We start from the raw sequence: 16,057 nt of genomic DNA, 5'->3' as shown, positions 1-16,057 counted from the left end.
AGCTCCCATATAAACCGATCCCCAGATTTGACCTCCGGAGCCTCTTGGAGGGGCAAAATTCATCCGATCCGTTTGAAATTGGGTACCTGATGTTAGTATACGGTCTCTAACCAGCATGCGAAAATTGGTCCATATCGGTCCATAATTATATATAGCTCCCATATAAACCGATCCCCAGATTTGACCTCCGGAGCCTCTTGGAGGAGCAAAAGTCATCCGATGCGGTTGAAATTTGGTACATTTCGTTAGTATATGGCCTCTAACAGCCATGTAAAAACTGTCAAATTTTATTACTATAGAAAGTTTTGTCAAAATTTCATTTCTATAGAAAGTTTTGTAAAAAGTTTATTTCTATAACAGTGTTTGCCAACATTTTATTTCCATAGAAAATTTTGTCAAAATTTTATTTCTATAGAAAATTTTGTAAAAAATTTATTTCTGTAGAAAATTTTGTCAATATTTTATTTCTATAGAACATTTTGTCAACATTTTATTTCTATAGAAAATTTTGTCAACATTTTATTTCTATAGAAAATTTTGTCAAAATTTTATTGCTATAGAAAATTTTGTCAACATTTTACTTCCATAGAAAATTTTGTCAACATTTTATTTCTATAGAAAATTTTGTCAAGTTTTTATTTCTATAGAAAATTTTGTCAAACTGAATTATATACGTATTTAATCGGCCTTTTTTTTGTTTAATATATACCCCTTATGGACTAACTTACAATTTAGAAGACAGTGTTAAAAAGTTTTACGATACCTTGCCATCGGCAAGTGTTATCGCAACCCAAGTAATTCGATTGTGGATGACAGCCTTTAGTAGAAGTTCCTACGCAATCCATGGTGGAGGGTACATAAGATTCGGCCTGGCCGAACTTACGGCCGTATATACTTGTTTAATTTAATATATACCACGTATGGACTTACTTACAATTTAGAAGACGCTGTTAGGAAGTTTTAAGATACCTTGCCATCGGCAAGCGTTACCGAAACCCAAGTAATTCAATTGTGGATGACAGTGAAGAAGTTTTTACGCAATCCATGGTACATAAGCTTCGGCCTAGCTGAACTTACAGCCGAAGCCTAGCCGAACTTGTTTTTTTTTTTTAATTGCATAGGATAGTATTTTCTGGTTTAATGTTACTTTTATGCAAAACTGAATTTATTATGGTTTTTTATTGAAACCCATAACTGCGTGTTAATTTTCTCTTTTTTATTTGAAAAATACTTTTGTTTATAACCAAATAATATGTTTTATTTTTATATTATTCGAATTTCAGATTTTTTGACGATTTTTAAAATGAAAATTCCTATTATGACGATTTTTTCGTAACAATAATTCCAGTCGATGGACATACACTCAAACTAGCATTCGGTCTGTTAAGCGCGGTCATTTGTGTACTTCTGGTGTTCAGTAAATTCCACGAAAACTTTTTTTAAATAGAATTATCACCTTGTGAGTGTACCTGTTTACCACAGTACTTTTGTTCCCTTTTATTTGCATATGGTGTGAATGGTAACGATCTAAAATGATAATCAATTGCCGGCCTCTAGTATTCTAGCATGTATCTTGTATATTTTTTAATTTTCGTCTTCTTGGTCATCCTCTTGCATTCCAGCAAGTTTATTGTAGGGATTGTAATCAGAATGAACAAGTTGGCTCTTTGACATTTTAACATAAATGAATAAAGGCCTCTGGGGGATTGTTTAACTTCCTCCAGAATAATGTTGGCCCCTCATGATTTGGAAACTTATTTACGATTCTCTACAAATAATATATTACGAATATCGACTTTTCGATTTTTTTAATTTTTTAAAATTTTTGATAAAATGGCTTTTCGATTTTTATAAAGTTTCGAAATTTAAAATTTGTGAGTGTCATAATTTTTAAAAATTTAGACAAAATCTAACTATCGACATTTTCAAAATTTCAAGATAGATTTATCGACGAGAAGTAGATTTTTATAGTTTTTGACATTTTCTAAATTTAAAAGTCAATTTTTTTAATTTGAAAAAGTAGACTTTCCTCCAAAGAATCCACTCGGGAAATTTTGTTGAACCAGTGACTTTTTCTATAATATATATAAAAAATATTTTACTGATTTTTTTGCCAAATATAATCTTACTTGAGCCACCGTGGTGCATGCCCGCCTTGCATACACAAGGTCGTTGGTTCGATTCCTGCTTCGACCGAACACCAACAAGTTTTTCAGCGATGGATTATCCTACCTCAGTAATGCTGGTGACATTTCTGAGGGTTTCAAAGCTTCTCTAAGTGGTTTCACTGCTATGTGGAACGCCGTTCGGACCCGGCTATAAATAGGAGGTCCCTTGTCATTGAGCTTAACATGGAATCGTGCAGCACTCAGTTATAAGAGAGAAGTTCACCAATGTGGTATCACAATGGACTGAATAGTCTAAGTGAGCCTGATACATCGGGCTGCCACCTAACCTAACCTAACCTACTTGAACCTGAAGGAATATTCAATTAAAAATTAATTGTCTGAATAATTTGTTTAATAAAAGGAATAATCAATTACAAGAATTAATTGAATCAATTAATTTTGCGCAGCACTTATTTCTTGAATTGGATTTGTTTTACACTTCTATAATCGAAGAGAGTGTCAGAACCATTTTAAATCATAGGCATATTTCTGTCTTCCGTACATTTAAATCACTGGATTGTGTCTAGTCATATGTTATTCCTAGAAAATTGATACATATTTGTGGGATTAAATTATAAATTTTTGCCCACATACGAATATCTTCTCTATAGACTGACACAAACATTGAGCCAAGTTGTATGTAACTCAAAACTTTTTTAATCTAAAGGTATATACAACATGGGGTCTTATAACAATATTTCTATTAGAAACAATATTTGTGATATGTACATAGACAAAAAAAATTTTCAACCCCGAACACTTGGTGTCGTGATAACTTCTAGTGAAATAAAAGATAAAAAATCTATAAATTTAATTTTAATTTTTTCGATCTTTTTTAAATTGCAAATAAATTTAACATAAAATGATAATTTAATGGCAAATCGCCCAGTTTATTATATATATAGTATTGTATACTATTGCATTTTTGTTCAAATCCCATTGATGAGACATTGGGCTTTCCAATATTTTGGCATTGTCATGTTTTTATGCTAAACCACATAGCCTGAAAATTCCGATATACCCTTGACCTACACAATGATAATGTAGGGTATATAGATAGTAAAAAAAAAACAAAAGCAAAAAGATCTTAAGAGCTGCCCAGAAAAAATATACCAAAATTGTAAATCCACTAAACTAAAAAAACAAAAGAAATAAACTAAGAAAAAAAAAACAAAATAAACCTAAAGTACAATAAAAACTAAATATTTACTATCAAATATACTAATATACTGCATTGAAATGTAAATCTAATTTGTATATGGACCCAGTTGTTGGTAAAATTAACAAGAGAAAACAAAAGACTTAAGACACAATGGGAAATGAAAAGAAGGGATAACCATCCCATTAAAGAGGCAACTGCCCAACACAATGCATTTATGAATCAGAAAAATTCAATTTACTCACAAAACTGAGTATAGAAATAAAGGGTCAATATTTAACAAACAACAAATTGGAAATTTTAAATTAAACCTATGCCAACTTTAAAGCTATTATGAAGGTCGTTAAAAAGAAATGCAAATATAACTGATCAATAAAAGAAATGAAAGTAAAAGTTTTTTTATTGGTAAACTAAACCAAAAACTAAAAAACTCACACAGACACATAGCAGTATATGTGATCATGTATATAAAAAAATAAAAAAAAAAAACTTCCAAAAGTTTCGATAATAATTTTTGGGGGGTTGGTGATAGATATTTTGAAATTTTTATACAAACCGGCATTTGTCACCAAACAGCTGAGTACCAATGTAAAAATCCATAAAATCCGGAATTTCTTTATAATGGCAGTTGTCGACATTGTTTTTATTGATGAAAATAAAAACTTTACGTAGTTTTGCAAAGAAAAATTCTTATAATACACAAAATTTAAAGACTTTTCAATGACAATCGTTGTAGCTAGATGTAAACTTTAGATAATTTTGGACTATGCTCCTCGTCACCGTCACTGAATTTAATGGCCAAGTATGGCGCTATGTTCACTTTAGCTTTTGGAGTTTTTTTTTTTTTAATTTTGTTATTTGTATGTAGTATGGCCTTTAACGAAAATGGTGTTGCTATAGCTTGTTTGGGGCCAGTATTAAATAATTTTCGTAATTCTTTTTTTTTTCGTTTCGTAAAAAAAGAGGCAAAACTAAATGGCGGTTTAGCTACTGGCCGATACTAGCAATTATGCAATAGCTCTTATGAATAATAGTATTTAATTTAATTTATAAACTATGTCTTTATTTATTATACATCACTTAAAGAACACAAAAGGCCAAGGTTTCCGACTCAAATGAATTTTAGTAAAACTCTTATTTTCAATATCTTCTTTTAAATTAACACGCCGTTTATATCGCATGAACTTGCTTTTGTAATTACCACAGATTTTTTTGTTATCCAAATAATTTACACTTTTCGAAATCACTTCACTTTAACTGTTTGCTTTTTTCGTATTATTGTTTTTGCTTAACCTAAACCATTAAATAAATGAAATGGAGTTTATCTCATTCAAGTAGGTTTATTTTATTTTAGTTTACTCGTTTATGCCGTCTTTTCCGTTCCTTTCGACCGTTGCGTTTGCGCGCTAAACTTAATCTACCATTCAAGATACAACTTTACAACTTTTGCTTTCGTTTGTTAGGTGTTCTCTGCACATGCAGTTTCTTTAATGTCTTGAGGTGGTAAAATTGGATTTTAAGCTTGCCTCTTGCAATAGACTTGCTGTTAAGTAAGGTCTTGATATTGAATTTTCAACTTAAAGAGAGAGAGAGAGAGAGCTTTTCAATAGTAAGCATAAGCTTTTAATCCAAAAAGAAGTTTCATTAAAGAAAATTTAAAAATTTGAAATTCTAAATAAAATAACAAATAAATTAAATTAAAAAAGGTTTTAGCTTAACAAGTTAGTTTAACAAGTTTACAAAAATATTTTAAAGGCCCCTACAGTTTTATAGTGTAACTTTCCACTGTATAAAAAAAGATAGCCAATTTTATTCGAAAATAAATGACCACCTACTGAGTTATTAACCCTAAACATTTGAGGGGTGTTATTAAAATAAGTCAGTGAAATAAATCTGATACGCACTTCTAATATGGGTAATATGTAAATCATGAAAACCTTGTGATACAAGGAGCTACAGAATTAGGATACCACTAAAACGAGTTAATTATTAAAAAGTATATACGGCCGTAAGATCGGCCAGGCCGAATCTTATGTACCCTCCACCATGGATTGCGTAGAAACTTCTATGAAAGACTGTCACCCACAATCGAATTACTTGGGTTGTGGTATATTAAAACTTCTTAACATCGTTTTCTAAATTGTGAGTTAGTCCATACGTGGTAGAGAGCCAGAATTGAAATATGGAGGTCGCTTATATGGGGGCTATATACAATTATGAACTTGATATGGACCAATTTTTTTGTGATTGGGGATCGATTTATCTGAGGGCTATATATAACTACAGACCGATATGGACCTAGTTAGCCATGGTTGTTAACGGCCATATACTAGCACAATGTACCGAATTTCAACTGACTCGGATGAAATTTGCTCCTCCAAGAGGCTCCAAAACCAAATCTCGGGATCGGTTTATATGGGGACTATATACGATTATGGACCACATTTGGCATAGTTTTTAAATATCATATACTACCACCACGTACCAAATTTCAACCAGATCGGATGAATTTTGCTTGTCCAAAAGGCACCGGAGGTCAAATCTGGCGATCGGTTTATATGGGTGCTATATATAATTATGGACTGATATGAACCAATTCCTGCATGGTTGGTGGATACCATATACTAACATCACGTACCAAATTTCAACCGTATCGGATGAATTTTGCTCTTCCAAGGTGCTCCGGAAGTCAAATCTGAGGATCGGTTTATATGGGGCCTATATATAATTATTGACCAATTTCGACCAATTTTTGCATGGGTATTTGAGGCCATATATGTACACCACGTACCAAATTTCAACTGAATCAGATGAATTTTACTCTTCCAAGAGGCTCCAGAGGTCAAATCTGGTGATCGGTTTATATGAGGGCTATATATAATTATGGACCGATGTGGACCAATTTTTGCATGGCCATTAGAGACCATATGTTAACACCATGTACCAAATTTCAGCCGGATCGGATGAAATTTGCTTCTCTTAGAGGATTCGCAAGCCAAATTTGGGGGTCCGTTTATATGGGGGCTATACGCAAAAGTGGATCGATATGAACCAATTTTTGCACGGTTGTTAGAGACCATATACTAACACCATGTACCAAATTTCAGCCGGATCGGATGAAATTTGCTTCTCTTAGAGGATTCGCAAGCCAAATTTGGGGGTCCGTTTATATGGGGGCTATACGCAAAAGTGGATCGATATGAACCAATTTTTGCACGGTTATTAGAGACCATATACTAACACTATGTACCAAATTTCAGCCGGATCGGATGAAATTTGCTTCTCTTAGAGGATTCGCAAGCCAAATTTGGGGGTCCGTTTACATGGGGGCTATACGTAAAATTGGACCGATATGGACCATTTGCAATGCCATCTGACCTACATCAATAACAACTACTTGTGCAAAGTTTCAAGTCGATAGCTTGTTTCGTTCGGAAGTTAGCGTGATCTCAACAGACGGACGGACGGACATGCTCACATCGACTCAGAATTTCACCACGACCCAGAATATATATATATACTTTATGGGGTCTTAGAGCAATATTTCGCTGTGTTACAAACGGAATGACAAAGTTAATATCCTATGGTGGAGGGCATAACAAGTATATACAGCAGTAAGTTCGGCCGGGCCGAATCTTAAATACCCACCACCATGAATCAAATAGTATAGTTTCCTTTGAAATTTCAGGGGGTTTGATGACAGATCAAGCAGAGCAGTTCAACCAGTACATTTAAAAATGTTATCTGTGAAGACTATATCAGATTCTGGATTTATAAGAACCATTTTTGTTTGAGTTTTAGAGGAATCATTAACATCACTTGTAAGTGTGCAAGAAGATTATAAAATAACGTCTCGATTTGAAATCTTAAATCTGTAGATTTTCAGCCGAGAAGTAAAATCTGAAAATTTTACATCGAGTTTTAAGCAATTTTCATGATCAGTGCGACTTTTATACCCCCAAGAAGTTAAATCGGTCTAAAAACTTAATCGGTCTAAAACTTAATCCGATACACTTTTTTGTGAGCCTAAAATACCAGAATATTTACAATTTCAGGCAAATCGAATAAAAACTACTTTTTCTAGAAACCCAAGGAGTTAAATCGGGAGATCGTTCTAATGGGGGCTATACTAAAACATGGACCGATACTCACCGTTTTCGGAACACCTCTTCATGGTCCTAAAATACCTCTAGAATTCCAATTTCAGGCAAATCGGATAAAAACTACTTTTTCTAGAAACCCAAGGAGTTAAATCGGTAGAACGTTCTTATGGGGGCTATTCTAAAACATCCACCGATACTAACCATTTTTGGCACACCTCCTTATGGTCCGAAAATACCTTTAGATTTCCAATTTCAGGTAAATTGGATAGAAACTGCGTTTTCTAGAAGCCCAAGAAGTAAAATCGGGAGATCGGTCTATATGGGGGCTATACCAAAACATGGGTCGATACTCACCATTTTTAGCACACCTCTTTATGGTCCTAAAATACCTCAAGATTTCCAATTTCAGGCGAATTGGATAAAAACTACGGTTTCTATAAGCCCAAGACCCAAATCGGGAGGTCGGTTTATATGGGGGATATATCAAACCATGGACCGATAATCACCATTTTCGACACACGTCTTTATGGTCCTAAAGGGTGATTTGTTAAGAGCTTGATAACTTTTTTTTTAAAAAAACGCATAAAATTTGCAAAATCTCATCGGTTCTTTATTTGAAACGTTAGATTGGTCCATGACATTTACTTTTTGAAGATAATTTCATTTAAATGTTGACCGCGGCTGCGTCTTAGGTGGTCCATTCGGAAAGTCCAATTTTGGGCAACTTTTTCGAGCATTTCGGCCGGAATAGCCCGAATTTCTTCGGAAATGTTGTCTTCCAAAGCTGGAATAGTTGCTGGCTTATTTCTGTAGACTTTAGACTTGACGTAGCCCCACAAAAAATAGTCTAAAGGCGTCAAATCGCATGATCTTGGTGGCCAACTTACCGGTCCATTTCTTGAGATGAATTGTTCTCCGAAGTTTTCCCTCAAAATGGCCATAGAATCGCGAGCTGTGTGGCATGTAGCGCCATCTTGTTGAAACCACATGTCAACCAAGTTCAGTTCTTCCATTTTTGGCAACAAAAAGTTTGTTAGCATCGAACGATAGCGATCGCCATTCACCGTAACGTTGCGTCCAACAGCATCTTTGAAAAAATACGGTCCAATGATTCCACCAGCGTACAAACCACACCAAACAGTGCATTTTTCGGGATGCATGGGCAGTTCTTGAACGGCTTCTGGTTGCTCTTCACTCCAAATGCGGCAATTTTGCTTATTTACGTAGCCATTCAACCAGAAATGAGCCTCATCGCTGAACAAAATTTGTCGATAAAAAAGCGGATTTTCTGCCACTGATTTTGGTAATAAAATTCAATGATTTGCAAGCGTTGCTCGTTAGTAAGTCTATTCATGATGAAATGTCAAAGCATACTGAGCATCTTTCTCTTTGACACCATGTCTGAAATCCCACGTGATCTGTCAAATACTAATGCATGAAAATCCTAACCTCAAAAGAATCACCCTTTAAAATACCTCAAGATTTCCAATTTCAGGTAAATTGCATGAAAACTACGGTTTCTATAAGCCCAAGAAATAAAATCGTGAAATCGGTCTATATGGGGGCTATACCAAAACATGGACCGATACTCACCATTTTTGGCACACCTCTTTATGGTCCTAAAATACCTCTAGATTTCCAATTTTTGGCAAATTGGATAAAAATTACTGATTCTAGAACCCCAGGAGGTAAAATCGGGAGATCGGTCTATATGGTGGCTATACCAAAACACCATTTTTGACAAACCTCTTTATGGTTTTGAAATACCTCTAGATTTCCAATTTCAGGCAAATTGGATAAAAACTACGGATCCTAGAAGCCCAATACCCCAAATCGGGAGGTCGGTTTATATGGGGACTATATCAAAACTTGGACCGATATAGCCCATCTTCGAACTTGACCTGCCTGCAGACAAAAGACGAGTTTGTGTAAAATTTCAACACGATTGCTTCATTATTGAAGACTGTAGCGTAATTACAACAGGCAGACAGCCAGACAGACAGACGGACGTGGTTATATCGTCTTAGAATTTCTACCTGATCAAGAATATATACTCTTTATATAGTCGGAAATCGATATTTCGATGTGTTACAAACGGAATGACAAACTTATTATACCCCCATCACCATTCTATGGTGGTGGGTATAATAAATGACCACCCCTACTGAATTATTAATCCTAAGAATTTGAGGGGTGTTATTAAAATAAGTCAGTGAGATAAATCCCATACGATGTGGTCAATGCTTCGCACTTCTAATATGGGTAATATGTAAATCATGAAAACCTTGTGATACACACATATGTAAAAGTAGGAGCTACAGAATTAGGATACCACTAAAATCGAGTTAATTATTAAACAAGTAAGAAAAGTAGAAAGTCGTGCGGGGCCGACTATATCATACCCTAAACTACCCTTACTGAATTAGTAATCATAAGCATTTGTGGGGTAACATTGATATAGGTCTGGGAGATAAGCCGCGGTTGCATATTTAAGAAAATTAAGGGGTACACGTTTATGTGTGCTTTGTCTCAATCTGACTATAGCTCATAGTCAGTGTTGCCATGGAAAATGTTCGGTTTACCCTACAAGGATAAAAAAGTTTCCTACTTTCCCATACATTCCCAAATAATTTTCCCTACAATATTTTTCGTTAAATTTAAACTAAGTTTACAAAACAAAATGGTTCTAAGTACTTTACTATCTTAAAACATAAAAATGCAACGTATATACAAAATAAATTTGTATTACCACCACGGTTGCCACAGTTGGTAGAATTCTACCAAAAATAATTAATTTTTTTTTTGTTAAATCTCTATAGAAATAAAATTTTGGAAAAAGTTTCTATAAACAAATTTTTTTGAGAAATTTTTCTATAGAAATAAAATTTTGATAATAAATTCTATAGAAATAAAATTTTGAGAAAAAAATTCCATAGAAATAACATTTTGAAAAAAATTGTTATAGAAATAATATTTTGAAAAATAATTTCTATAGAAATACAATTTTGACAAAATTTTCTATAGGAATAAAATTGTCAACATTTTTCTACAGGAATAAAGTTTTGACAAAAATTTCAATAGAAATATTTGTTTGGTAGATTTGTGGTAATTTGTGGTGATCTTCAAATTTTGTTAGATTTTTTTTTGGCACGAGTGGTAACTGTTGTTACCACACATTGTTAAAGATCAAGCCTTGCCGGCTTCTAATTTCCCCCTACACCCAGAGAAGGAATATGATCACCTCAACCATGTTTTAAGAGCAAAATTTTATTTTTGGGTGGTGACCATGTAACATGGTTTTCGCAACCATGTTATTTTCTCGGAAATCATGTATCTGATTTCGGCAAGCAGGTTATATTTGACGAGAAAATAACATTTTAGTGACAAACATGTTACATGGTCACCATACAAAAATAACATTTTGCTCTTGAAACATGTTTGAGGTGATCATATTCCTTCTCTGCGTGTATAGAGCTACCAAAATGTAAAAATTATTACAAAATGTGCCTACATTGTGGCCCGTCCCTACAAGACCATAAATATTAGAAAAAACCTACATATAAGGAATTTCCCCTACTTCTAGCAACACTGGCTGTAGTTGATATTGCACCTACGGAGTTAGTAACATATGCCACTAATATTGAGCCCATTATTAAAAAGGAGAAAATCGCTCAATTATTGTGGGTAATAAATCCAAATTTGTAAAAATCGAGCAATATTCTTATGTAAGAGCTACAACTACGTATAAATACGATCGGCTAGTATATCAAAATTTGAAATGTGAGTAACAATACCACAAAAGGTTACGTTGTGCAAAATTTGAGTAAGATCAATTAAGAAATTAGGCCTCTATGGTCAAACATAAGATTATTAGGGGCAAATTTTTCAAAATTGGGCGATACATATATGGGAGCTATATCTACATCTGAACCGATTTCGATGAAATTTTGCACATACCGTTAGTACTATAGAGGACTGGATCTAGCCAACTTTGAGTAAGATCGGATAATAAATAAGGGTTCTATGGGCAAATTTGGGAAAATCGGGCTATACATATATATGGGAGCTATATCTCAATCTAACCCGATTTCGATGAATTTTTGCACATACATTTAGTGCTATAGAAGATTACATTTGGCCAACTTTGAGTACTATCGGTTGGTAAATAAGGGTTTTATAGCCAAATTTAGAAAAATCGGGCGGTACATATATATGGGAGCTAAGGCTAAATCTGAACCGATTTCGATGATTTTTTGCACATATAGTTAGTGCTATAGAAGATTACATTTAGCCAACCTTGAGTCAGATCGGTTGATAAATAAGGGTTTTATGGCCAAATTTAGAATAATCGGGCGATACATATATATGGGAGCTATAACTAAATCTGAACCGATTTCGATGAAATTTTGCAGACTTAAAGGGTGATGCAGAAGATTATTTTGTGCTAAATTTGACGACGATCGGTTAGTAAAAAAGTGCAACGTGACCCCATTTGTCGAAATCGGGCTATACATATATATGGGAGCTATATCTAAATTTGATCCGATCTCTTCCAAATTCAATAGCGTTCGTCCTTGGGTCCAATTAATTCCCTGTACCAAATTTCATCAAAATCGGTTAATAATTGCGACCGGAATCCTGTGAACAACAAATACATGGACAGACGGACGGACGGACACCAAGCGCTACATCGGCTCAGGAGGTGATTTTGAGTCGATCGGTATATATTTTATGGAGTCTAAAATCAATATTTCTGGTAGGCACATTTTTTGGCCGATCAAACTTATTATACCCTGAGCACTATGTGGTTTACTATTTAAGTTTCTCTCTATTATTAATGTCCATGCCTCTATAGCTAGTCTAATCAAGTCTTTAGCAATTAAAAGTTCCAGCAAAAATTTTAATTCGTTCAAAAATGGTTAATACACTACATGGATAAGTTTTATTGTAATATTCATAGTTTACATATATTTTAATTTTATTATGATTAAATGTAAATTTTGATGCCGTTGAGCGGAAGACCTCCAGTACAAGTCCTTGAAGAGTCAACCTTGCACATATTGGAAACTAGAAACAAATTCCCAAAAATATGAATTTTACTTTTATTTGCAAAAACTACTTTGACCCAAATAATTTTAACATTTATTTCTTGTTCCATTGAACATCATATTCAGATGATACAAAAACAAAACATAAATCTCGAATACAGCTGGAGAAGGCGAGGTTTGTAAACAAAATTAAATTATGGGTCTATGATAATTTTGATGATTTTTTTTCATGCAAATTACATAGTTAAAAGCCTCATGATTAAAATGGAATATAATTTCAAGACTAAACTTTCGTTTAAACATCTGTGGATATTTATAATAAAAAACTATAAATTAATATATTTTAAATATATAATAAATTTTAAATAGTTTCTCTTTTATACCATAGACAGAGGTGTTAATATGATTTATAATGATCCATATGAGGGAGGACTGATATCCAATATTTTAGTCTTTCCGTTACTTTTATGGTATGGATAGAAAATTAAGCCTTTGGTTACCGGCCAGAGCAAATCATGTATCATGATATCAAAAACTTCATGGAAATTGAAGTGGTAAATTTTGGCTTATTTAGTAGTCTACACAGAAAAAAATTTCACTAACTATTTTCCAATTAAAGTCTTAATTGAGTTTTAAAAAATATTGAATTAAAAATTTAATTGATTCAACAAATTTTTTAATTGAAACAAAAATCAATCACAAAACTTAATAATATCAATTAATTATACCCTGCGCCACACTGTGGAACAGGGTATTATAAGTTAGTGCATATGTTTGTAACACCCAGAAGGAGACGAGATGGACACATGGTGTCTTTGGCAATAATGCTCAGGGTGGGTCCCTGAGTCGATATAACCATGTCCGTCTGTCCGTCCGTCCGTCCGTCTGTCTGTGAACACATTTGTGTGATCAAAGTCTAGGTCGCAATTTAAGTCCAATCGCCTTCAAATTTAGCACATGTTCCTAATTTGGGTCAGAATAGAACCCTATTGATTTTGGAAGAAATCGGTGCAGATTTAGATATAGCTCCCATATATATCTTTCGCCCGATATGGAGTAATATGGTCCTAAAAGCCAGAGTTTTGGCCCAATTTGGTTGAAATTTTGCACAGGGAGTAGATTTAGCATTGTAGCTATGCGTGCCAAATTTGGTTGAAATCTATTCAGATTTAGATATAGCTCCCATATATATCTTTCGCCCGATATGGACTAATATGGTCCTAGAAGCCAGAGTTTTGGCCCAATTTGTTTGAAATTTTGCACTCGGAGTACAATTAGTAGTGCAGTTAAGTGTGCAAAATTTGATTGAAATCGGTTCAGATTTAGATATAGCTCCCATATATATCTTTCGCCCGATATGGAGTAATATGGTCCTAAAAGCCAGAGTTTTGGCCCAATTTGGTTGGATTTTGCACAGGGAGTAGATTTAGCATTGTAGCTATGCGTGCCAAATTTGATTGAAATCGGTTCAGATTTATATATAGCTCCCATATATAGCTTTCGCCCGATTTACACTCATATGACCACAGAGGCCAATTTTTTACTCCGATTTAGTGCACAGGGAGTAGAATTAGCATTGTAGCTATGCGTGCCCAATTTGGTTGAAATCGGTTCAGATTTAGATATAGCTCCCATACATATGTTTTTCTGATTTCGACAAAAATTGTCAAAATACCAACATTTTCCTTGTAAAATCGCCACTGATTAGTCGAAAAGTTGTAAAAATGACTCTAATTTTCCTAAACTTCTAGTACATATATATCGAGCGATAAATCATAAATAAACTTTTGCGAAGTTTCCTTAAAATTGCTTCAGATTTAAATGTTTCCCATATTTTTTTACTAACATTGTGCTCCACCCTAGTGCATTAGCCGACTTAAATTTTGAGTCTATAGATTTTGTAGAAGTCTATCAAATTCTGTCCAGATGGAGTGATATTTAACATAAATGTATGTATTTTGGATAAACCTTTATATATAGCCCCCAACACATTTGACGGATGTAATATGGTATCGGAAATTTAGATCTACAAAGTGGTGCATTGTGCTCCACCCTAGTGCATTAGCCGACTTAAATTTTGAGTCTATAGATTTTGTAGAAGTCTATCAAATTCTGTCCAGATCGAGTGATATTTAACATAAATGTATGTATTTTGGATAAACCTTTATATATAGCCCCCAACACATTTGACGGATGTGATATGGTATCGGAAATTTAGATCTACAAAGTGGTGCAGGGTATAATATAGTCGGCCCCGCCCGACTTTAGACTTTCCTTACTTGTTTTTACTAACATTGTGTTCCACCCTAGTGCATTAGCTGACTTAAATTTTGAGTCTATAGGTTTTGTAGAAGTCTATCAAATTCTGTCCAGATCGAGTGATATTTAAATGTATGTATTTGGACAAACCTTTATATATAGCCCCCAACACATTTGACGGATGTGATATGGTATCGAAAATTTAGATCTACAAAGTGGTGCAGGGTATAATATAGTCGGCCCCGCCCGACTTTAGACTTTCCTTACTTGTTTTTTAATAGGATCAATTAATTTTTAATTGACTTTCAATTAATTTTTGAATTGACACTATTCTGTGATTGAAGACATTTCAATTAAATTAAATTAAATTAATTGGATCAATTAATTTCGTGATTGAATCAGATTTTTTTTGTTAGCTCAGGAATAGTGGCATCCCGTTATTTGTGAGGCTTAATTGGACCGCAGTCCGTCCGTCCCTCCGTTTCTATGTTGTTGTCCGTCCTGTATCCGTCCAGGATGTAACATATATGTATATGTACGATGTATGTTTGAAGAAGAAATAAGCTCTTAATTTCATACAAGCAGCGTATGGGCAAATTGAAGAGCTTATTTCATCTTCAATCAAGCAAAATTATCTAAACACCTATTTTAGAGCAGAAGAGCATTTATACAAATCAATGAAATTTGTACACTGGACGGTCAACAACATAGAAATGGACTGCGCCATGCGGGCATCTTCAATTCCTTCTGAATTTTCGAGTTGTCCATGTCGAGGGATTGAGGTATACATTCGCCTCTTCATTGCAGCCAAATTTTTTCCCTGCGAGCATCCTTTTGAGGTCTGAGGACAAGAAAAAGTCGTTGGGGGCCAGATCTGGAGAATACGGCGGGTGGGGAAGCAGTTCGATTCTTCAATTCATGAATTTTTGCCATCGTTCTCAATGACTTGTGGCACGGTGCGTTATCTTGGTGGAACAACACTTTTTTCTTCTTCATATGGGGCCGTTTTGCCGCAATTTCGACCTTCAAACGCTCCAATAGCGCAATCGATAAAAATTATTCCATGCGCATCCCAAAAAACAGAGGCCATTACTTTGCCAGCGGACTTTTGAGTCTTTCCACGCTTCGGAGACGGTTCACCGGTCGCTGTGCACTCAGCCGACTGTCGATTGGACTCAGGAGTGTGGTGATGGAGCCATGTTTCATCCATTGTCACATATCGACGGAAAAACTCGGGTGTATTACGAGTTAACAGCTGCAAACACCGCTCAGAATCATCAACACATTGTTCTTTTTGGTCAAATGTGAGCTCGCGCGGCA

At 34.4% G+C, this 16,057-nt stretch overlaps 1 protein-coding gene across 1 annotated transcript in view; it reads right to left on the bottom strand.

Annotated features, from left to right (window-relative positions):
* Positions 1-4,738, bottom strand: part of LOC142227008 (pancreatic lipase-related protein 2) — a 37,603-nt gene extending 32,865 nt beyond the window's left edge. The window contains exon 1 of the mRNA XM_075297313.1: positions 3,884-4,738. Coding sequence (XP_075153428.1) covers positions 3,884-3,965 — 82 coding nt within the window. The 5' untranslated portion in view covers positions 3,966-4,738. The remainder of the gene's footprint in view (positions 1-3,883) is intronic.
* Between the last annotated feature and the right edge of the window lie 11,319 nt (positions 4,739-16,057).

Source organism: Haematobia irritans, chromosome 2 (genome assembly GCF_050003625.1).
Source record: "Haematobia irritans isolate KBUSLIRL chromosome 2, ASM5000362v1, whole genome shotgun sequence".
NCBI lineage: Eukaryota > Metazoa > Arthropoda > Insecta > Diptera > Muscidae > Haematobia > Haematobia irritans.
The sequence above is the reverse complement of the archived record's forward strand: the minus strand, read 5'-3'. Positions and strand labels throughout refer to the sequence as shown.